At 39.5% G+C, this 23194-nt stretch overlaps 1 protein-coding gene across 1 annotated transcript in view; it reads left to right on the top strand.

Moving 5' to 3' along the window:
* Window positions 1–23194, top strand: part of ALG14 (ALG14 UDP-N-acetylglucosaminyltransferase subunit) — an 88855-nt gene that overhangs the window by 26053 nt on the left and 39608 nt on the right. The window contains exon 3 of the mRNA XM_044238731.1: window positions 8073–8204. Coding sequence (XP_044094666.1) covers window positions 8073–8204 — 132 coding nt within the window. The remainder of the gene's footprint in view (window positions 1–8072; window positions 8205–23194) is intronic.

Genomic DNA, 23194 nt, shown 5'->3' with positions numbered 1-23194 from the left:
AAATGATTTCCCTTGTCTAGGTGAGCCCCACAGGTGAACAGAAGGGGTGGCCCTTCTGTTCACCTTCTTTGTTACTGCCACAGTGGTAGCTCCTGACTGCAGATCTGGTCACATCAGTCCCCTTTTTCGTCATCTTTCAGTGGCTCCTCATTGCTTTTAGCTTTGAGTGCATACTCCTTGGCATGTCTTTGAAGGCCCTGCTTCTCCAATTCCATTTTCCACTGCTCTCTGCTGTGCTCTTGGTATACCACAACATAATTTCCCAAATATCCCGTGCTATTTCATATGTCACTCTGAACATGTCTGGAAGACCCTTTTCCCCCTCTCTGCATGCTTGGTAAATTTCATATCCTTCTAAGTCATATCAAGTGTCTTTTCCATAAAGCTTGACTTAGTTTATCGAAGTATAGTCCACCATTTCTTACTTGGTGCTAACCTTATATTAAATAGCTATATGTCTCTTGTTGTATTAATCTCTCTGATTGCAGTGACTAGTTTTTCTGTGTCATTCTGCCACACTGTAATGAATTCCTTATGAATGTCTTACCCACCCTTGTGTTTCTAGCCCAGTTCCTGTCACCTGGTAGGTACACTAGAGTATTTAATGAATGAATGAATCTGTGCTCACAGTGAAAAATACAGCTCTGAAATGCAGTATTTGTCTATGTTACTGATATATTTTCTTTTTTTAAAAGGGACAATGGTCTTAAATTCATATCATTTTTGTTTTTATTTGTTTTCTTTAAGTAGGCTCCCTGCCTAGCATGGAGCCCAATATGGGGCTTGAATTCGTGACCCTGAGATAAAGACCTGAGCTGAGATCAGAGTCAGATGCTTCAACTGACTCAGCCACTGAGGCACTGCGAACTCTGACTGTTTTAAAGCTAAAAGGAAGAGTGTTTCAGCTGTGAGTGGAAAACTAAACCCCAAAATGACTTGAACAATTAAAAGGGAATTTGTTGACTTACAAAATGGGAAAAATTCAGTCTTACTTCTGGGTGAGACTTGGTCCAACTGCCCAGGGATTTCACTAGGAATAGTGTCTTTTTGCTCTGTCTCCTGCAGGGTCAGCTCCATTGGCCTCCCTCCCCATGGTGCTGCCTCTGTCAGCTCCATTCTTTCCCCTCAGGGTGGCAAAAACCAGTAGTCCCTCCTGGATTCCTATCTTTGTGCTAGCCTGTGTGTAGGGAAGAAGGTCTCTTACATATCTCTCTATCATATATTTTTTAATATATGTTATATTTCACATTATTGAACATGTAGGAGACCAAAAAGGTGAAGCTTTTTTCCCAGAAGCCACAGCAGAGGTCTCCAGTCTCATGGTCTTCAGTTGGCTTATAGTCCCATCTTTCAGCCAGTTGTGGCCAGGGATGAGGGTTATTCCCATGTTGCTTAAGCCATCTCAGGCCTACTCTTGGTACTAGAGGTTTGGGGGTGAATGAGACAGGAGCTGAAATCCCACCCAAACTGTCTGCCTGAGAAGGTGGAAGGGGTGAGTTACCCAAAAGAAAGTTGGTTATTGTTGGCAGAAGGAGGGGACAATACAAGCCTGGGAAGAGGACAACTCTTATTCATTATAAAGGACAGTAGGAATTTGGGGGGCAAGACTCCCCTAATTATTTTAAGAACAAATGACTTTTTTTATTTCCTTGAAGCCCAGACCTCCAAGTAGGGAAAGACTTCCCAAGGTCAAGTGAGGAGTGCCTGAAAGCCATGGACAAGCCTAGAGCAGCAACCTGGCTTGTTGTTGACAAGTCAGACTTCAGAGCCAGTTGTAAAGTCATGGTGGCTGGTTGAGGATCCATGATCTTTCCAGGCCTCCTTGTGAGAGACTGAGGTCCAGAGAACTTGACTCATCCAAAGGGACAGAGCTGGTTCTCGGCAAGACCCAGTCTGGAACCCATGGCCCCTTCACTCCTTCATGGCCCTTCTTCGTCAGCTACCATGAAGTAAGCAACTACCACGTACTTAAAGGACATGCACATAAAAACATTTTTGTGCATGCAGTCAATTATGGTCATTTTGATTTCAGAATATGGGACCATCCAACATATTTTTTTAATATATGCTATACTTCACATTATTGAAAAAATAGTTATGAAAGAAAGCTGAAACCATTTTTGGTTGAATGAAATCTTACCATTTTAGTTTTGTCTTGTTTCCAAGATTCTGCAATAGTGTGGCATTCATTAAATAATAAACATATTGTACATTTCAGTGTGTGGTAACCCCAAAGAATGACTTCATAGACCACTTAATCTGCTGTGTTGTGGTTTATGATGCCATCTGGATTCTTGGTGGAATTATTTCCATCTAAATCACTATAAACTTCTATTTAGGTTGTCACAGATCTGATGCCAGATATGTTTGTGGGTTTTAGCAGTGATGTAATTCTGGAAGATACTTTGAAAGTTACAAGTTGTCATATACTATTAGCATTTAACTCAGTGTTTCACATAATTTCAGACAAACTAGAAGCCTGAAAAATAATCCATTTCTTTTTTTTTTTTTTTATAAGCATTCTCCCTTTCTTGTCTGTCTTCTACTATACATTTCATTATGCCTCAGTCAAGCATGTGTGGGAAACACTGGGAGGCTCTGTGGGTATACACAGTACTGTAGAGCACATGGCCTCTGCCCCTTCGTAATGAGGACACTTAGATGGATGGAAAGGGTGTCTCACTAGTATATGTCTTTTTCTAAAATATGGTGGGGAGAGAATAAGGGAAAGAGAGAATGTCACTTTTTTGTCTTTTGGTACCAGTGGTGTGCTAGAGACTGGATCATGTTGCAGGATCTGCACGAACTGCAGGATATACACAGATATGCCGAGATGTATTGAGGTAAAGAGTCAGCATCTTCTCCAGCACAGACCACAGTCTGAATGTCTAGAAATTACAGTCTAGTAAGACAAAACTAATGACTAGTGACAGTCATTGATCTGTTCACCAAGTACTGATAAGCATCTGTGTTGTGTGAGACACCGTTGTGCACACTGGGATTTCGGCCGTGAACAAGATGAAATCCTTTCTCTCGTGGAGCTTGTTTTTGAACAGAGAGGCAGACAACAGTTGAACACACAAATGAACAAGTTAATTGGGAGTATGAGTAATTGCTGTGAAGATGGTAAAATAAGACAGTGTGGCGGAGGGTGACTGCGTATTAGAGGGGGGGCCAGTGGCCAGTGGGGAGCCTGTCTCCTCTCTGAGGAGGTAATGTTCCAACAAGACCTGAGTAGAGCCAAGCTGGAGGGCACAGCAGACCACTCAGAATAAGCCAAAAAGACCCTCAGGAAGGAGTGAGCTTGATGCATTCACACAGCAGAAAGAAGGCTGTTATGACTGGTGGGTGAACAAGAAATGATCAGAAATTTGGATTTCATCACAAGCGTTTAGGGAGTTTTAAGCAGGAGAATGAAAGGGAATGTCTGCTCTACATTATAATCTCTGGCAATTCTGTAGAGAATAAAGCATAGGGGATCCAGAGGTGAAGCAGAGATTAATTAGGAAACTAGTGTAGTTATCATGAGAGATAGCAATCATCGGACCAGGAGTAGCAGGGATGTAAGGAGTAAGTAGATAGACGAGGAATGTGTGTAGAGGTTTTGAAAGAAGGACACCCAGGAGCAGGTCTCCCCACCCTCCATCTTTGCCAAGACCAACATAGATTTCACGATCTTCATATATAAGCCAAAACTCTATCTATGATAGATTCTACTGTTCATTTGTTGATTTCTGGTTTAGGAATGCAGAATACCATGTTTTGGTATCAAAAATGGTAGTCACTTTTGAGTTGTTACAGAAAAGCTTGGTGAATAGAGGAACACTAAGACAAGTATCCATTTCTTGGCCCCAGTGGAATGGATTCAGAACAAGTTTAACAGCCCAAAGTGTCATTCAAAGAAACAGCTTTTCCTGGGTCCAGAATCCAGGAAAGACTGACCCGGCTTGGGTTGTATGTCACTCCTGAACAAAATATTGGGTCTGGGGGTGGGAAAGTGTTGGCTGAAGCTTCCTTTATGTCCTGCATCCCATTAGTAGGACATGAAAGAAGGTCAGGGACATTTCCCTCAAGGCAAAAGTATAAGCTAACAAAAACAATATGTCTATGAAGATGCCTTCATTTGGATTTCTCAGATGCTGCAACCCCTAGGAATGTCTGGCCAAAGGTCATAGCCAGGCCTAAATTTTAGTTTCCTGAAACTCTGTTCCATTCTTTTGTCTTCAGAGGAACTTTTGTTAAAACCGAAATACAAGCTGCCTATTGATAATTTTTCCTTGTTGACTTCTTTATGTGTTTGTTTATTTAATATATAAAGTAATTTTAAAAACTCTCAAGATTTCACCATGGCCTAGCCTTCAGTATTTTCTTTAGACAATGCAGGACATCACATACCCCAGCACCAGTTTCTGTGTATCAAGCATAGCTAACCTGAGAGCCCTGTTCTTATCAAGATGGCCCCAGATTCCCATTCACTTAACTACACACCTGCCTAACAAGTCTAAACAGAAACTGTGGGCACAGAGATTTTCCAAGCAGTTCTGGATGCAGAATGCGATGCTCCGCTTGCTCTAACTAGCGGGCTCCCTTCACTTTTATGCTCAGAACTCAGAGCCTCGGGGATACTCCTCTCATGGATCTGTTTTCTGGGGAGAAGACTTGAAGATTTACAGGACTGAGAAACTTCTTGAGGCCCTTGTGAATGGTCAGTTCACAGAGAGAAGTCTAGGCTATCTACCTAGGACACATTGTTGGGGTCGGGGGATGGGGCATTGGTCCTGTTTCTCCAGGCCCTTAGAACTTGCTTCCTCCTGGCTCCAGCTATGTATAAGCTCCCAATCACCTGCTTTGCTTAGGTTTTTTTCTCTCTAATCCCAGGAATTCTGTTCAGTTCAACCCATTTATGGAGTGGCCTCTACAAATAAGACCCTAAGTGTACAATCTGAAAATCATCTTCTTTGTGCCCTTTTATATTCTCCACCTAAATACATCTCAGCTAGTTAACAAAAAGATTGGGTTGGACGCGTAGGTGGCTCAGTCGTTAAGTGTCTGCCTTTGGCTCAGGTCATGAACCCAGAGTCCCGGGATCAAGTCCTGCATTGGGCTCCCTGCTTGGCAGGGAGTCTGCCTCTCCTCTGACCATCACCCCACCTGTGCTCTCTCTCTCAAATAAATAAATCTTTTTTTAAAAAGATTGGATTAATTTATATTAAGGTGCAGTAAACAACATATTGAATCACTAATTCAATAAACATTGATTGAGCATCAGCTTAAACCAGGTACTATTGTTTGTTTTTTTTTTTTAAAGATTTTATTTATTTATTTGACAGACAGAGATCACAAGTAGGCAGAGAGAGAGAGGGGGAAGCAGGCTCCCCGCTGAGCAGAGAGCCCGATGGGGGGATTGATCAATCCCAGGACTCTGAGATCATGACCTGAGCAGAAGGCAAAGGCTTAACCTACTGAGCCCCAGGCGCCCCTAAACCAGGTACTCTTAATAAGCACTGAGATCGGGGCGCCTGGGTGGCTCAGTGGGTTAAGCCGCTGCCTTTGGCTCAGGTCATGATCTCGGGGTCCTGGGATCGAGTCCCACATCAGGCTCTCTGCTCAGCAGGGAGCCTGCTTCCCTCTCTCTCTCTGCCTGCCTCTCTGTCTACTTGTGATCTCTCTCTGTCAAATAAATAAATAAAATCTTTCAAAAAAAAAAATAAGCACTGAGATCGGGGCACCTGGGTAGTCTCTGCCTTCGGCTCAGGTCATGATCTCAGGGTCCTGAGATCAAGCCCCATGTCAGGCTCTCTGCTCAGCAGGGAGTATGCTTCCCCCTCTCTCTCTGCCTGCCTCTCTGCCTATTTGTGATCTCTCTCTCTGTCAAATAAATAAATAAAATATTATTTTTTTTAAATCAGCACTGAGATGGCAGTGATTAAATTTCCCGGCCTCCTCAAGTAAGTTACATTCTAATGGGGGAGACAGATAGTAAATAAATAAGTATATAATATGCCAGTAGAATGAGTGGAGTAATTTTTTTATTAACATATAATATATTATTTACTTCAGGGGTACAGTTTTGTGATTCATCAATCTTAGACAATTCACAGCATTCACCATAGCACATACCCTCCCCAGTATCCATCACCCAGCCACCCCATCCCTCCCACCCACCTCCAGTGAGTGGAGTAATTTTAAAACATTAAGCAGGCCTGCTAATGGGAGAGGGAAGAGTATGTGTATGTGTGGGGGCAGGGGTTATCTTAGAAAGGTTAATTGGGAAAGGTGCCTCTGAGCACCTCTGAGCAGATCTGCTTTTGTAGTGAGGGAATGGGGGGGTAGGGACAGATTTAGAGAGAAACCTTTTTGGTAGGATTTCCAATTACATGAACTTCTCATCAAAAAATAATAATGTAGGGGCGCCTAGGTAGTTTAGTCAGTTAAGCAACTGACTTCAGCTCAGATCATGATCTTGAAGTCTTGGGATTGAGCTCCACATTGGGCTCCCTGCTCAGTGGGAAGCCTGCTTTTCCCTTTCCCTCTACCCCCAACCCCCACCTCATGCATGAGCTCTCTCGTGCTTTCTTTCTTTCTCTCTCTCTCAAATAAATGAATAAAATCTTTTAAAAATAATAATAACATAGGGAAGATTTGTATGGAATTTGGAGATGGAGGGCCTCTCCAGTATAGAGTATATAGGCTGGACAGCTGCACCATACAGCCTCTTCTGTCCCCTGCCAGTTGGGTTCATGGTTCTGATCCCTTGCCTAACTCCTCATCACTGCCCTTCCCCAAGCTCGTCATCACCTGACTGCTTTCCTGTTTATGTCACTGGTAGAAATTTCAGCTTGGCTTTCTTCCCAGCTACGACTTACAGTCTCATCCTTGATGGTAACGTGGATTCTTCCATCATGTTGCCCTGGGCTCTTCTGAATAAATTGCCTTCCCTGTGACATGGAAGAACCTACTCATTGTCCTGCCTTGTGGTTACTGTATGGTTTATCATTCCACTGGGACACTTCTGAGAACAGAAGGGGCACTAGGGGCACTGTTAATAATTATGCTGGGCCTACAGGTATAGACTGGGACTGTCCTCTGCAAACGGTGATTTCGCCATAGATATGCAGTCCTTGTCCCAGTTAGTTCCAGGCACAGGTGAACCGAGACTGCCCACTGCTAGCATCTGACCAGGAGGCTGAGGTTGGGCTCTGGACATGTGCGTCCAGAAGTCAAAACAGAGGTCATCACTCTTGGGTCACTTGCCTTATTTTTCACACTCGGGCCTATTTTTCTAGTTTCCATCTTAGTGATCCCTCAGTCTCCACCCCAGGACACCCCTCCACTAGTTTTTGTTCCTCTTCTGAGAATGGACAGAGACTTCCTAAACCTCTTTTGTCTCCTCCTTTAAGCTGCTACCTGAGATGAGATGTAGACTGTTCCAGACACCCTTGCAAAACCCCTACCAGACCTGTGTGTTTGCCCCTCTGGAGCAAATATGGAATCTGAGGAGCTGGCTTCTAGAGTTAGAGTTGAACTGATTGCCCTTCCAGCTCCTCAGGACACTAAAAATATCCAGAAATATGGTACATTGCTTCTTTACAAAGTTATATGCTAACAGGTTAAAGAGATTCAAGGGACATGATAAACACTCATGCTTTTTTGAAGAAAATTTTATAGGTAGTAAGATCAGTCCTCAAAATTGGGAAGTAACATCCAAAAACCTTCTATAATAAGATGCAGCTGGGTTATTTTTACCCTAATAACAAGTGACATCTTATTGGATTCACATGTACTTTGCAGTACAGGTTCCATAGTCCTTTAGCTGAATTTCCAAAAAGTTCTGAAAGCTGGGGGTAGGAGTTCAAAGTTTGTGACAAGTTCGACAGCAAAACCTGAATTTGAATTGGTCTGAGTCTCTTATAGTCTTTATTTATTCTATTTAATGTGAATGTTCATGTTTTGCTACAGAAATATTACTATGTTTGGTTACTTCCCCAAACTTCAACAGTGGTAACTGTTAACTGTGTTTACCTTGGGTATCAGTGGCCCAGTTGATTTGGATTTTTACTCTTTCCTTCTAGCTTTCCGAATACTACATTCACCGCATTCCCAGAAGCCGGGAGGTTCAGCAGTCCTGGCTCTCCACGGTGCTCACCACCCTGTACTCCATGTGGCTGTCCTTTCCCCTGACTCACAAAGTGAAGCCAGATTTGGTACGTATAACCATCACTAAGGGGAGGGCAAGTCACACTCCCGTACATAGATCCTTTATTAGTAATAGACCATAGTGTTTTCATCACCAGCTACAATTTCTCAGTGTGCCAGATTTTAGACTAGACCTTTTACTAACGTATGCTAAAATTTATCACACAATGCACTTTGCTGAAAGAGGTGAAATATTTGTCTTCCCTTTCTAGCCGTAACTTGAACTCTAAATTTGCCCTCTTCTGTTCCTTCTCTTTGTGGTGTAAGCCCCAACCTAACAGTATCTTTAGCCAATTTGTCATCCTATTCACCTGTGGCTCCTGAACCAACATCACGTGCTTATCAGCTAGAAGAGAGCCAATTGCTTATTCCTTTTCAGAACTTTTTGTTTTTTCAAGATTCTCTTACCAGATATGGTATGTAGTGGGATGAATGTTTTACACACCCAAATTTTCATAGGAAAGTAATACAGGAAATAGAAATATAAAAACTTAATGACTATACTGTAATCAACTTTACGTTCCTTATCTACATTTTCTGTGGTCTTTAGGATGAAGTTCTGTTATTAAATTCCAAGTGCATTTTAGTAGACAATGGAAGGCAATAGATATGTTATCATGATAGTGTACACAGTTCTTAAATACTACTTTCATTCCTATTTTAAGGCAGTATCCATTAATTTGCATAGCCGAGAAGGAAACTCTATTTGTTCTCCACATACACGAGTTCTGGCACAGTAGATGTTCTCATAAGTAGCTGAACAGAAGTGTATTTAGGTTGATTTTGAAAGATCTCTATGATTTTGGGCATTGCCCTTTATAAGCTGGATTTACATAAGTTCAGGTCTCTTCTTTGGATGAGAATTTATCTGAATGTAGTATCTGAATGATACTGCATGAGTAGGTTAGATTGTTTTTAAATGATTTAATTTACAAAAGTGAAATACACAGCTCTTTTTTTCCTAAATTTTATTTAAGTAATCTCTATACCCAACGTGGGGCTGGAACCCATGGCCCTGAGATCAAGAGTCACATGCTTTCCCACCTGAGCCAGCCAGGTGCCCCAAGAGATGAGCAGATCTTAAGTGTATAGTTTGACCATATCCCTATCAAGATACACAACAGTTCTGTCACCCCAGAAAGTTTTCTCCTGCTTCTTCTCATTCACCTTCTGGCCCTGAGCAGCCACTTTCTGATTTCTGTCACCATAGATTAATTTTGCTTATATTTATCTTTAAAAATTTGACAAAGTGAATTTATTTCATAATCTCCCACCACATTTTTAGTATGTAGAATTTAGATATTTCCCTTTAGGGGACCAGAAAATTTTATTTATTTCTAAAATTCAAAAGACAGAACAGAAATCAGGAAAAAATGTCTTCACATTTTCAGCAGGAAATTTGGATTTATATTTTACTACATCACTAGAGACATGGCCACCATCACTGGCAACAGCTAGCTGGAGTGTGGTTTAGGACTCTAAAGGGCTAAGGCTCCGAAGGAAGTAGTGACTGGTAGATGATGTCTGCCACGGGACAGAGGAGCTCCGCTGACTACCTAGGCGAAGTATTTGATACCCTTGTAGCGGAGTAACTGGTGGGACATTAGGACACTTGGTCCCAGGCCCACTTTGGCTTTTATATAATTTTCGCCAGTTCCCTTCTGGGCCTTATTCTTTACCTTAAAACGAAAGGATTGTACTAGATATCCTCTCAGTCTCCTTAGTCTAAAATTTTATGAGTGCTATAAATTTGCTCGTAAAAAGTGGAAGAAAAAAAAACTATTATGTTTCTAAAGGAATAATAGTGAAAGGGACAGGGGGTGTGAAATTTTGAGCTGAGTTAGTTAAAAAAAACTTTCAAACCTGAGCATTATCCAATCAGCTGTTCTGACACAGTTGGCCTCACAAAATTAATTTGCACTTAATGAAATCCCCTTTGCTTTACAGAGAAAAGGTAATTGTTAAGAGGCCTTTTTTACTACAACATGTAGATCTCTCCTGTGGTCATCCTTGGCTTTCTTATGCCTTCTATCACAAAGCTCTATTTCTTCTTTACTTGTTTTTTTAAAAAAAAAAAAAAAAAAGTGAAAGAAAAACCCACTCTTGAAAGGGATGACAGCATCCTACCTTAAATCAGTAGAGTTATCTTAACAGCAAGGTGTCTTTCTGCTCTGCTGTAAAGTGGGCGCATACCTGTGTCACCTGCACCACTCAGCTGTCTCCGTCCCTCACTGTGCCACTATAAAATATAAACACAGGCACTTTCTTTATTGTTCCAGAATGAGTGCTGAAGAATGGAACATTCTAATGTTTTTCAAATGAAAACCCCATCTGGTATATAATAGGTACTATTTACTGAGCACGCACACGTGCCAGATGCGGTGCTGAGTGCTCACATCGCTGCCACCTGAGGTAGGTCCTGCTATTGTTCCCATTTAGTGAATGAGGAATCTGAGGCGCTGAGGCAGGTGGTTACTTTTGGTAACTCCATGTGGAGTTACAACCAAAAAATAACAGAGCTAGGACTAGAAGCCAGGCCTTAACTGATTGCAAAGCCCAAGGCGTTAACCACTGAACTGTGTGCCACCATTTCTGGCTCACACTGTGGATGCTGTGTTCGTTCATTCCAATTAAGAATCAGTTGATACATTATGTTTTAAAATAAATTACATGAACTATCACTCCCCCTAAATAGTAGTATAAAATGAAAGTAAATGCCAACAACTCAAGTACCTGCTTTCATAGCAGATTTAACACTGATGTAATTGAGTGATAGTAGCATATTTCAAAATTAAATGTCATGTGTATTTGTCAAAGTATTTTTAAAACAAAATGGATAGTAAAAATAGGGGGAAATAGTACCATTATAGGAAGTATAATTACAGAATTCTACAAATGAGATTGACTTGGAAAATAAAAAGAAGTTTATATTTACCAGTTTCCTGTTACAGAAGCATGTATAGATAAAACCATTGTGAGGATATGGACTGTTCAATGTCTTAACTGACTTTTTGGATGAGAATAGTAATCCAAAACCTTAGGTCATTTTAAGGAAAAAGTGTACGAGTCCGTTTGTTGAGTGTATATTAAAATTCATGCTTGTTTCATTCAAGCCAATTATTAAATGAAAAGCTCATCTTAGAAAAAAATTTATAAACTCTGTTTTGGAGACCTCAGTCAAATCTCTCTCAGTAAATCGGAAAGGATGGTTTCTTCTTTTACAACATCATCAAATACTTTTTAGGTGGTTCTGATACTTCACACATCATATTTTGTAAGAAACAGGGTTTTGTCAGCCATTTGTGAATAGATGTCATAAGTTCATAAGACTATTGTTGAGTTTGAAAAAAAAATGGAACCAAAAACAGATCAGTAGTTGCCAGCATCTGGGGATGGGGGAGGGACTGACTACAAAAGGACGTGAAGGAGCTTTTGGGGGGTGAAAAACTGTCGTATATCTTGATTGTCGTGATGGTGGCTAGTTGATTGTATGTGTTTGTCAAAACTCAGACCAGTACACTAAGAAGGATAACTTTTACTGTATGAAAATCATATTTCAATAAATTTTGATTTTAAAAAAGATGAAATGGATTAAAATATGTATTGTCGCCAAAAGCAGCACCTTTGGCTTCCAGTAGTCTTAAAATGTGGCTTTTCACGATCCCTGTGATCTTTTACTGAAAGTCATTGCTTACCGCTCTTGATACTAATCACCCCAGTGTTTATAAGGCCTAGAGAAGTGGAACAAATACCTGAGTTGACAACATTTGTCTAAAATTTCTGACATAAAATGCAGCACCTTTGTATAAAAAATACGGGTCCAGGAGCATGAGTAGTAGCAAAAATGACATTTCATCAAATGAGCTGAGACCTCTGGTCATTCAGTCACTTATTATTCACTTATTATTGTCTGTTTTTTTCTGTTACCTTGGAATCAGCAAATAGAGTTAGTCAAATTTGGAATCCTGTACTATGTTTGATTTATAGACAAGTCCGTCCTCAAAGTGGACGTCCGTCCTCAAAAAGATACAGCAAGTGCCTGCTGTGTGCTATTTTTCCACTTGGATATCTAATAGGCATCTGAAACTTTCTTGACCAAAATAGTAGATGTTTCCTAGTCTTTCCCCATTTTAGCAAATTTGCTCTAGTGAAATCCCTGGGAGACGTCTTTGATTCCTCTTTCCCACACCCTACTTCCTGTGTTCAATAGCACATCCTTCCAGCCATGTCTTTGCAGTCTATCACCTGTGTTTATTTCTGTCCATCTTCACTGCCACCGTGCCGTCCAGCACCCCCATTGTATGATCTCCTGACCTGTCTGCGTGTGGAAGGAAGTTTGTGACCACCTGCAATTTCTTTACCTCTTAACAATCAATGTAAATTTTTTTAATGTAATTTAGATTCTGTTACTTCACACTTAAAATCCTCCAGTGGCTTTCCATGCTGTTAGAATAGAGTCCAAACTTAGGGTAGCCTGCGTGCTCCCGCCCTGACCTGCTTCTTTGACCTCTTCTCCTCTCTTCCCTTTGTTGACTCTATGCCAGCCACACCTGCTGCCTTTTAAAAAAACAAAACAAAAAACCCAGCTGATTCATATCTCAGAGCCCTTGTACTTGCTGTTCTGTGTTTGGGACTCTTTACTCCTGATATAAACATAACCAGATTCGAGCTCAGATATTACCTCCTTACAAAGGCTTGACTCCTAGGACTTCTCCAGCTAACATCTGCATCCCTCGATCACATCATCCTGCTTTATTTTCTTCGTAGTACTAATCCCAATCAAAGTTCTCTTTTTTTTTGTATTTGTTGTCATTCCATAAGGAAGTGTGCCTGCCTTGTTCACCGTTAGGAAACTTCCCGGGCCATGGTAGCCTCTCAGCACATCTCCTGTTCCAGTCACCGTGCTAGTTACTCAGGGTGCAAACATATGTGAGACGTGGGCCTTGCCCTCAGCTTACACTCTAGTGGAGGCGACAAATGGGAAAGTAATCGTAATTCAGTATGCCAAGTTCCTTAATGATAGCAAGGGAAAATTGCCATAAAACTATCGGAAGAGGATGTCAGTGGTTGGTTCATTCCCAATATTTGTTGAGGATATACTCTGCCAGGATTTATACTGTGTGTGAGGTATATAAAAGTAAGCACAGTAGACAGCAATCTTGCCTATAGCTGGATTGTGATAGTGTGATAAATCTTCTCTGGGGAGTGGAGTAAGGTTTCAGAATAGAGATGGCATTTAAGCAATGGTGGACAAAAGTTAGAGAACAGAAAAAGGTCATTTTAAGAAGAGTGAAAGATTAACAAGTCAGCTGAGTCGGAGAATCACATAATGTACATAAAGTTAAAATCTTTGGACTTATACCTTTATTAATTGGCATTTTACATCTAATATTTTATTGTTACTAGAAATTAGTACCTGGAACTTCAGAACTTAGTACAAGTAATCAGTAATCATTTTTACAAAGCTAAGTATCATAGGTACTGTTAAGATGGCATATTGGGCTTTTTTCTTTATAATTCCCACGAACAGACTTTTCTCATTGAAATCCCAATAGTTAAAGGAAATAACTACTTAACCATTCTATTGATTATAATATTGATTCACGAGAATGGATCCACCTAAAAGTCATATTTTTAAGATCTTTTAGAAAAATAACATTTATTGGGGGGCACCTGGGTGGCTCAGTTAAGCGTCTGACTTGATCTCAGCTCAGGTCTTGATCTCAGGATTGTGAGTTCAAGCCCTACAATGAAAAAAAAAATTATTGAGCTATTCCAGTATGTCTGGCACTCCCCTAAATACATACATTAACTCATTTAATTTTTCTAACAGTCTTCTAACATAGTACTCTTTATATTTATCCAAGAGATGAGAAGCCCAATGTCCAGAGAGGTCTAAGTAACCCAGGTCACAGAGCTAGTCAGTGCAGTTAACTCTGGTTCTCTTTAGAAGTGTGTTGGTATCTGCCAAAATTAGCTAACTTGCTCAATTCAGAATTTCACTAGTCTTTTTTTGTTTAACGTCTATATTGCAGTAGGAATTGAAGGGGATTAATGCAATATGACCTATGGCCCTGAGAAGCTTTTTATTTAGTTAGTTTCAAGAAAAATAAACAACAGGTAGACATGAAATGGAGAGTAATTCTCCTGGAAAAAAACTATTTAGATCAGAAATTGTTCTTCCGTTTCTGGAACTACAATCTTATTCTGCTAATCGAGATATTTTTTAAAAAAACGTTTGGACATGTCTTTTTTTTTTTTTTTTTAGATTTTTTTTTTAACATTTTGAAATAATTACAGATCACAAGAAGTTGCATGTGGTTACAAGAGGTTCATGTACTCTTCACCCTGCTTCCCCTAATGGTGGCATCGTGTATAACTGTAGTACAGTGTCAGAAAATGTATATTTGTGTGATACTATGAACCAGACGATAGACCTACTCACTTTTCACTGCTTTTTTATATACATCCATGTATGGTTGTATGTATGTGTATGTAGAGTTCTCTGCTACTTTATTCATGTACTTATTTGTGTAATCACCACCAAAATCAAGATTCAAAACTGTTCTGTCACTGCAAAAGAACTCCCCTGTGCTTCCTCCATCCCTGTCTCCTGGCAACCACTGATTGTTTATCATATCAATAATGTTCTAATTTTTTTTAAAGATTTTATTTATTTACTTGATAGAGACAGCGAGGGAGGGAATACAAACATGGGGAGTGGGAGAAGGAGAAGTAGGGTTCCCACTGAGCAGGGAGCCCAATGCAGGCCTTGATCCCAGGACCCTGGAATCATGACCTGAGCCACTCAGGAGCCCCAGTAATGTTCTATGAATAGACTCAAACAGTGTGAAACCTTTTGAGATTGACCTTTTTCACTAAGCATAATGGTCTTGAGATTTATTCATTATTTTGCATGTATCAGTAATTTCTTTTTATTGCTGAATAGAATTCCATTGTACAGATATACCGCAGTTTGCTTAGCCATTCATGCTTTGAGAGACATTTGAATTGTTTCAGTTTTCTGCTGTTATAAATAAAGCTCCTAATGACCATTTATGTACAGGTTTTTGTACAGGTATTAAGTTTTCATTTCTGTAAGCAAATGTCCACAAATGAGATTGCTGGGTCCGATAGAAGGTTCAAGTTAAATTTTGTAAGAAACTGCCAGACTGTTTCCCATAGTAGGTATTACCACTTAACATCTTACTAGCAGTATATGAGAGATCTAGTTTCTCTGCATTCTTTCTAGATTTTGATATTCTCACTATTTCATAAGTGATATGCCATTATGGTTTTAATTCGTATTTTCCTAGTTGCTAATGATCTTGAATATCTGTTCATGTGCTTGCCATTAATATTTCTTCTTCACTGAGAGGGTTGTTCATGTCTTTCTGCCCATTTTCTAACTGAATTGTTTCTTTTACTTTTGAGTTTTGAGAGTTCTTATCTATAATTCTAGATATAAGGCTTTTGTGCAGTATTGTGGTTTACAGATATTTTCTTCCAGGGCACAGCTTCTCTTTCCATCTTCCTAACAGGGACTTTCACAGATCAAAAGTTTTTATTTTGATGAACTCTCATTTATCAATTTTTAATTTTGGTTGTTACATCTAAGAACTTGGGTGAAGAGTTCTAGATTCCACCTAGCCCTAGATTCCAAGGATTTCCTCGTGTTTTTTTTTCCAAAAGTTTTACAGTTTTATGTTTTACTTTTGAATCCATAGATCATTTTGAATCAATTTTTGTATAAAATATAAGCTTTAGATGAAGGCTCATTTTCCAATAGATGTCCAGCATGATATGTTTTTTAAAAAAAAAATCCTTCCTCCGTGGGATTATTTTTGCTTCTTTATCAAAAATCAGTTGGGGGGGCGCACGTGGGTGGCTCAGTGGGTTAAAGTCTCTGCCTTCGGCTCAGGTCATGATCCCAGGGTCCTGGGATTGAGCCCCGCATCGGGCTCTCTGCGCAGCAGGGAGCCTGCTTCCCCTTCTCTCTCTTCTGCCTGCCTCTGCCTACTTGTGATCTCTCTCTCTCTCTGTCAAATAAATAAATAAAATCTTTTTTTTTTTAAGATTTTATTTATTTACTTGACAGAGAGAGAGGGATCACAACTAGGCAGAGAGGCAGGCAAAGGGAGAAAGCGGGAAGCAGGCTCCCCCCTGAGCAGAGAGCCCGATGCGGGGCTCAATCCCAGGACCCTGGGATCATGACCTGAGCCGAAGGCATAGGCTTTAACCCACTGAGCCATCCAGGTGCCCCAAATAAATAAAATCTTAAAAAAAAAAAAAAAAAAGTTGGGAATCTTTTTTAAAAAATCAGCTTGGTGTATTTATGTTTATCTGTTCCTGGAATCTCTGTTTCATTGATCTCTGTGTCTGTCCGTCTGCCAGTACCACACTGTTAAGAATGATATAGCTATGTAGTAAGTCTTAACTTCAAGTCAAATGAGTTCTCCCATTTTATTCTTTTTCTCTTTTTTTGTAAAATTTTTTTGTTTATTTTACAAAGAGGGAGAGAGAGAGCTCAAGCAGGGCGAGTGGCGAGCAGAGGGAGAGGGAGAAGCAGGCTTCTAGCTGAGCAGGGAGCCTGACTAATGTGTGGCTCAATCCCAGAACCCTGGGATCATGACTTAAGCTGAAGGCAGACGCTTAACTGACTGAGCCACCCAGGCAACCCTATTCTTCTTTTTAAAAATTGTTTTAGCTATTCTCGTTCCTTTGCCTTTCTGTATAAATTTTGGAATGAGCTTGTCTATATGTCCAACAAAATTTTTCTGGGATTTTGACAGGAATTACATTATATGTATAAATTAATTTTGAGGAAATTGACATCTCTACTATGTTGAGTCTTCCAAGCCATAGCCAGGGTATGTCTCTCCATTTAATTTAGGTCTTCTTTTATATCTTTCATCATCATTGTGTAATTTTCAGTATGTAGACCACATACATATTTTTTAAATTAATATCTTGGTATTTCCCTTTTTTGAAATGATTATAAATTATAAATGGTATAATGTTTTTAATTTTGGTTTCTACATGTTTGTTGCTAACATGCAGAAATATAATTGATCTTTGTTTTTTATCTTATATCCTGTGATCTGCTGAACTCATTTATTAAATCCTAAGAATTTTTTAAAAACAGATTTCCTGGGACTTTCTAGACAATCACGTATTTTTCAAATAGGGAAAGTTTTTCCCTTCCAACCAGTATATCATTTTTTTTTCCTTTTCTTGCCTTATTGTACTGGCTTGGATTTCTAGTATTATATTGAATAAGAGTGATAAGACAGGCACCTTTGTCTTGTTCCAGGTTTTAAGAGAAATGCATTCACTCTTTTACCACTACAGATGATGTCAGCTATGAGTTTTTTATAGATGTTCTTTGTCAAGTTGAGAAAGCTTCCCTTCTGTATTAGTCAGGGTTCTCCAGAAAAACTGAACCAGAACCAATGGTACAGGATTTTACTCAGCCTGTTTGGTTCTAGTCAGGTCTTCAATTGGTTGGGTGAGGACCATCCACATTGGTAGGGAGAGCAATCTTCTTTACTCAGACTGTTCTTTCAAATATTAATTTCACCCCAAAATACCCTCACTGCCATAGCCAGAATGGTGTTTGGCCAAATGTCTGGGCTCCCTGTTGCCCAGTCAAGTTGACATGTAGTATTAACCATCATAGCCTCTGTTTCTGATTTGCCTCAAACGAAAAAATAATGTCATTAATGACAGAATGAATTTTATCAGTTTTTTTTGCATCGATTAACACGATTCATGTGATTTTCTTATACCTGTTAATATTGTGCATTGCATTGATTTTCAAATATTGAAATACACTTGCATTCCTGAAATACATCTCATCTGATCATAATTCTTTTTATATATACCTGGATTTGACTTGCCAGTAATTTGTTGAGAGTTTTTATAATGATAGTCATGAGGGGTATTGGTCTTTAGCTTTCTGTTTGGGACTCTGTTTGTCCCATTTTGGGCTTGAGATAATACTAGCCTTATCAAATGATGGAGAAATGTTTCACCCTTTTTGTTTTCTGGAAGACTGTTTGGAATTGATGATAATTTTCTTTTAAGTGTTTGGTAAAATTCCCCAGTTAAGCCACGTGGCCCTGAAGATTTCTTTTTTAGAAGCTTTTTAGTTGTGGATTACATTTCTTTAATAGAGTTTTCAGATTATCTGTCTCATATTAGGTGAATTTTGGTAGTTTGTGATTTTCAAGGAGTTGTTCCATTTCATCTAAATTATTATGTAAAGAGTTGTTTGTGGTATTCCCGTATTGTCTTCCGTTATTGTCCCTTTATTTTTTTTACCAGCTTTAGGATCTATAGTTACATCCTCTGTTTCTTTCTTATATTGGCAAAGTCTGTCTTCTCTGTTTCTCTTTTTACATTTGTCAGTCTTGCTAAAGATTTATGAATTTTGTTGATCTTTTTAAAGAATCAGCTCTGGGGTGCTTGGGTGGCTCAGTTGGTTAAGGCTTTGGCTCAGGTCATGATCCCAGAGTCCTGGGATCAAGCCCTGCATCTGGTTTCCTGCTCAGTGGGAAACCTGCTTCTCCCTTACCCTCTCCGTCTGCCTGTTCATGCTCTCTCTCACTCACATCTCTCTTTCAAATAAATAAAATCTTTTAAAAAAAATAAAGAATAAACTCTTTGTTTCGTTTGTTTTCTCTGCTCTTTATTATTTACTTTCTTCTGGTTGCTTTGGGTTCATTTTGTTGTTCTTTTGGTTTCTTAAGGTAGGGTGTCTGATTATTGATTAAAGACCTTTCCTCTTTTCTAATATAAACATATACTGCTATTAATTTCTCTTTCAGCACTGTTTTATTGTCATCATACAAATGTGGATATGTTGCATTTTCATTTTCTTTTGTTCCAAGTATTTTTTTATGTCCTTTAAGATTTCTTTGACCCATGGATTTAGAGTCCTTTGCTTAATTTCTAAGTGTTTGGAGATCTTTTTTCCTATTATCCTTGTGTTACTGATTTCTAATTTGATCCCATTGTGGTTAAGAAATATGTTGAGGTTTGTTTTATGATCCAGAATACAGTCTATCTTGGTGAGCATTCCATGGGCACTTGAAAAGAATGTGTATTCTGCTGTTGTCATGTGGAATGTTCTGGAATTGTCTGTTGCATGCTGTTGGTATACGAAGTGATTGAATTCGTCTATATCTTTGCTGACTTTTTATTTAATACAACTACTGATAGCCATGGGAGACATGGAGGACTTTGTTGGCCCTTCTAAAACCAGGGCTAAATAGTCCCATTGATACCGGCCCTTCATGATCTGTATTATGTCCTTTTTCCCCCAGTGTAATGGACATGTTGATTTCGCAGTAGTATGAGCTCCTTGTAGTTCACTACTTGCATCTTGAAACCCAAAGATTTCTTCACTGTTGCATCGTCTTTAGTTTCTCCTAGGGGTAGGAGTCTTTGAATCAGTCTTTGAGTGAGTGGACTGATTTCATGCTCTCTTGAAAATATACTCCTGAGGAGAAGTTAGTTTGTTTCAAGTTGAATTTGAGAGACTGCTAATCATTTCACTGCAATAAGAGGACTGCTTCTGTTGGGGGGAAAGATCTGTACAGTTCTCGAGGGCAAGGCTGTGTATTTTTGTGTTTCCCGTGGTCCCTTCCTAGAAAAGTGCCTTCCACATATTTGTGGAATGACTTAAAAATAAATGAATGAATACTGGATGGTGTGAGTCATCACAAAAACAAAGACGCCCACTCCCTAAACTGGTACTCTTCTCAGGCTTTCTGGAGAGTCTGCAAAACCAGAAGGGTTTCCTCACTCCGCAGTGTTTGATTACTGGCTTCTTGCCAACCTGGCTGTTGTTAAATGAAATACTCAAGGATAAGAGCTCTGCATATAAAAATGAAACCTAATTTAATTTTTAATCAAGTAAAAAATAAATTTCAGATTCTACATGTATAACAAATTGGAAAGAAATGGACCATTTCAGCCTAAAACTCTGCCTCTTTGCCTGAAGCTGGTTTAATTCACCATGACAAATTTAGATGTATTTATTACATGTACACTCATGCTCTGTATGAAAGAAGGCCATTATTTTACTTAGTCATTTTTTCCCATATTCCATACCCAGTTTGAGCTGTGAAATGTCTAAGTTCAGTAGCAAATTGATGACCTAGAGAGTGGGTTATTGTCCGTAAGTGGGATACTGTGATTTTTTTTCATTAGATATTTTCTGTGGTGAGCCACAAACTGGGTGGCACTGGGATTAACACTGTTTGCATAGTATATAAAATTTTTATTGGCCTATTGATTGACATGTGTTTGAAACATTAAAAAGAGTCAATTAACTTCTTGTTGATATGCCAGAATTCTAACAGGAACTTTCTTTTTCCCCTGAGTTGCTGTTAGTTGGATTCTCTTTGTATAATGACCTTCATCTGGTATTATATTTTTTGGTGATCAAAAACCTTTATAAATTTTCAAAGGAAACCTAGCTGGACAAAGAAAAAGTCAACTAACCCAAGATGCCTATCTGTAAATGGAGTTAAGTGAGAATAAGATTTTTCCAGCCAAGTCAAATAAGAAATGATTAGACCACAATTGTCTACTGCTTCATGTTTTCCAGGATTAAGGAAATCATACTTGGGAGACATTTGTTTAAATTTGTCCAGTTCCTGTGCCTCTGTTAACCAGTCCCCTGTAACACATTAAAATAATGCCAGTGTTCCTTTTACCCAGCTTGTATTTCTCCTCAACGCAAGCATTATAAACTTAGCAACACTTATAAAGGTAGAGAAGAACCAACTGTATATCGTACGTGCATTTAGCAAGTCTGATGATGGCCAGAGTCCACTGTAAGAAGTGATTCCATGTGAAAATCCTCCCACGTATCTGGTTTCTTATGACTGACAGGCTGCCTTTCCCAGCTGCATGGTGAAATTACCAGCTGTGCCACTGTCACATTGGCCGGGTGACAACCCGTAGCTGCTTCCATCCACAAATGCGGTATTTAATTTAAACGTTATGACTTCTGTTTCACATTTTGAGTGACCTCAGAACAAAATCTGGGGCAGAGTTAGGCTGTATATAATCAGAGATTGTTTTGAGTTGTTTTTATTTTTCTCCCCTTTGGGGGACTCTCCAGAGCTTGCAAATGATTTTTCTTTCCTTTCTAAATAGTTCCTTTTTTCCACCTGGCAAACATTACGTTTTTCCTCTATGCAGAAGCCAGCGTGGCTTCGCCTACTTGTCTTTTCTCTTGTTTCACTTTGCCTGCGTCACTGTCTGAGTTGTCACTGCTCCAGTCCATCACAGGCACATGGGAGCTCCAGGCCTGGTGGGGCCTCTTCCTCTCAGGGTGAAAGCTAGCATGTTTTCCTAAGGATAACAATGTGACTATAGTGAAAACAAAAATGAAGGTTGAAGGAAAAGGAATTCAGTTGTGAGCGGACGAGAAAGGGAAGTGCGATGAAAACAAAGCTGTTTCCAAAGGAGGGACTCCTGTGTGGTCAGAGGCAGTGAACTTGGAGAGCCCTGGCCTTGTGGGAAAGGGCGGTGGGAGGCCCTTGTGGCTAAGTGAGAACAGAGGGGTGGGATAAAGAGAAAGGAAATCTTTGAAATGATCTTCAATTAAATATGTGATTCCTAGAGCCAGTCCCAGTTTCAGAGGCTCTCAAGGGCCTACTTTAAAGTTTCAAATGAATCCAGATAGCTCTATATTTATAGCATCTGAAAATCAATAAAGTGCCATTTTTAGTTAGCATTTTAAAAATCTCCCTTTGGTCTGAGGAAAGAAGGAAAAGAAGGGAACACAGAGAACACAAATAACTGAGTATGGGATGGGAATGCTTAGTTAGGAAAGCTGTGGCAAGTCAAGTCCAGTGCCCTCATTGCAGACTTGTAGATGGCTAGAACCAGAGCTGGTATGGAAACAGCTTGGAGAGTTTTTGGAAACCAGTGCAGACCATGAACTCCTTGAGGAGAGGTAAGGTGTGTTACTCATCTTGGCAATCCCAGCACCTAGTAAAGAGAAGTTGGGGAGGAGGGTTATAGTAAGGAAAGAGCCAGAGAAACTATTAAAGCTTAGTGATGACTGCTTAGAGCTTACTTAGGAGGGGTGGGAAAAATAAAATGGAAAAAAGAGAAAAAAAGCATTGGCTTTTGCACCAACTGAATTAGTCCCGGGAATTCATCTAAGGATTTTTTGATAGTGCATTTCTGAAGTGCTAAGTATTGCTTTTGTCAAAGAAAGTAAAAGGAAATGGCAGCTTTCTCATTCATCTTAAGCAGGATATTGTTGCTTTACTTTATTTTTTTTATTAAGATGAAATTCACACCACATAAAATTAACCATTTTAAAGTATACAAGTTAGCAGCGTTGAGTACATTCACAGTGTTGTACAACCACCACCTACATTTGGTTCCAAAACATTTTCATGAACATTTCTTTAATGCCCAAGTATCTTGGAACCACTTAGGGCTTTTTTTTTATAAGAGAGAAAGCGAGAGAGAGAGACACACACACACACACACACACACACACATACATGTATACATACCTAGTCAGTGTTTTGTTTTAAATATTTTTTTAATTTAATTTAATTTTTTTTCATTGTTCCAGAATTCGCTGTTTATGCACCACACGCAGTGCTCCATGCAGTAGTGCCCTCCATAATACCCACCACCAGGCTCACCCCCCCCCCACTCCAAAACCCTCAGTTGTTTTGTAACAGCCTCTGCAAACTAAATGCCATCTTCATAGTCTTCGTTTGGATTTCTTTTTTCTCTCCCCACAAGTCAGTGGGTAAAACTGTACCTTTTTAGGCTAGCATTTCTTCTTCAGCAGTTGCTTTTTAGTGATTTCTTTTTCTTGTGGCCTTATTTTTTTGTGGCATGAATACGGTGAAACCAACTGGTCATGGATTTCTTTTTCTTCTTTTTTTTTTTTAACAGATTTATTTATGTGAGAGAGAGAGAGCATGGGTGTGGGGGTGGACGGGGAGGGGCA

Source organism: Neovison vison, chromosome 2, assembly GCF_020171115.1.
Source record: "Neovison vison isolate M4711 chromosome 2, ASM_NN_V1, whole genome shotgun sequence".
In the NCBI taxonomy this organism is placed as follows: Eukaryota; Metazoa; Chordata; class Mammalia; order Carnivora; family Mustelidae; genus Neogale; species Neogale vison.
The sequence above is the reverse complement of the archived record's forward strand: the minus strand, read 5'-3'. Positions and strand labels throughout refer to the sequence as shown.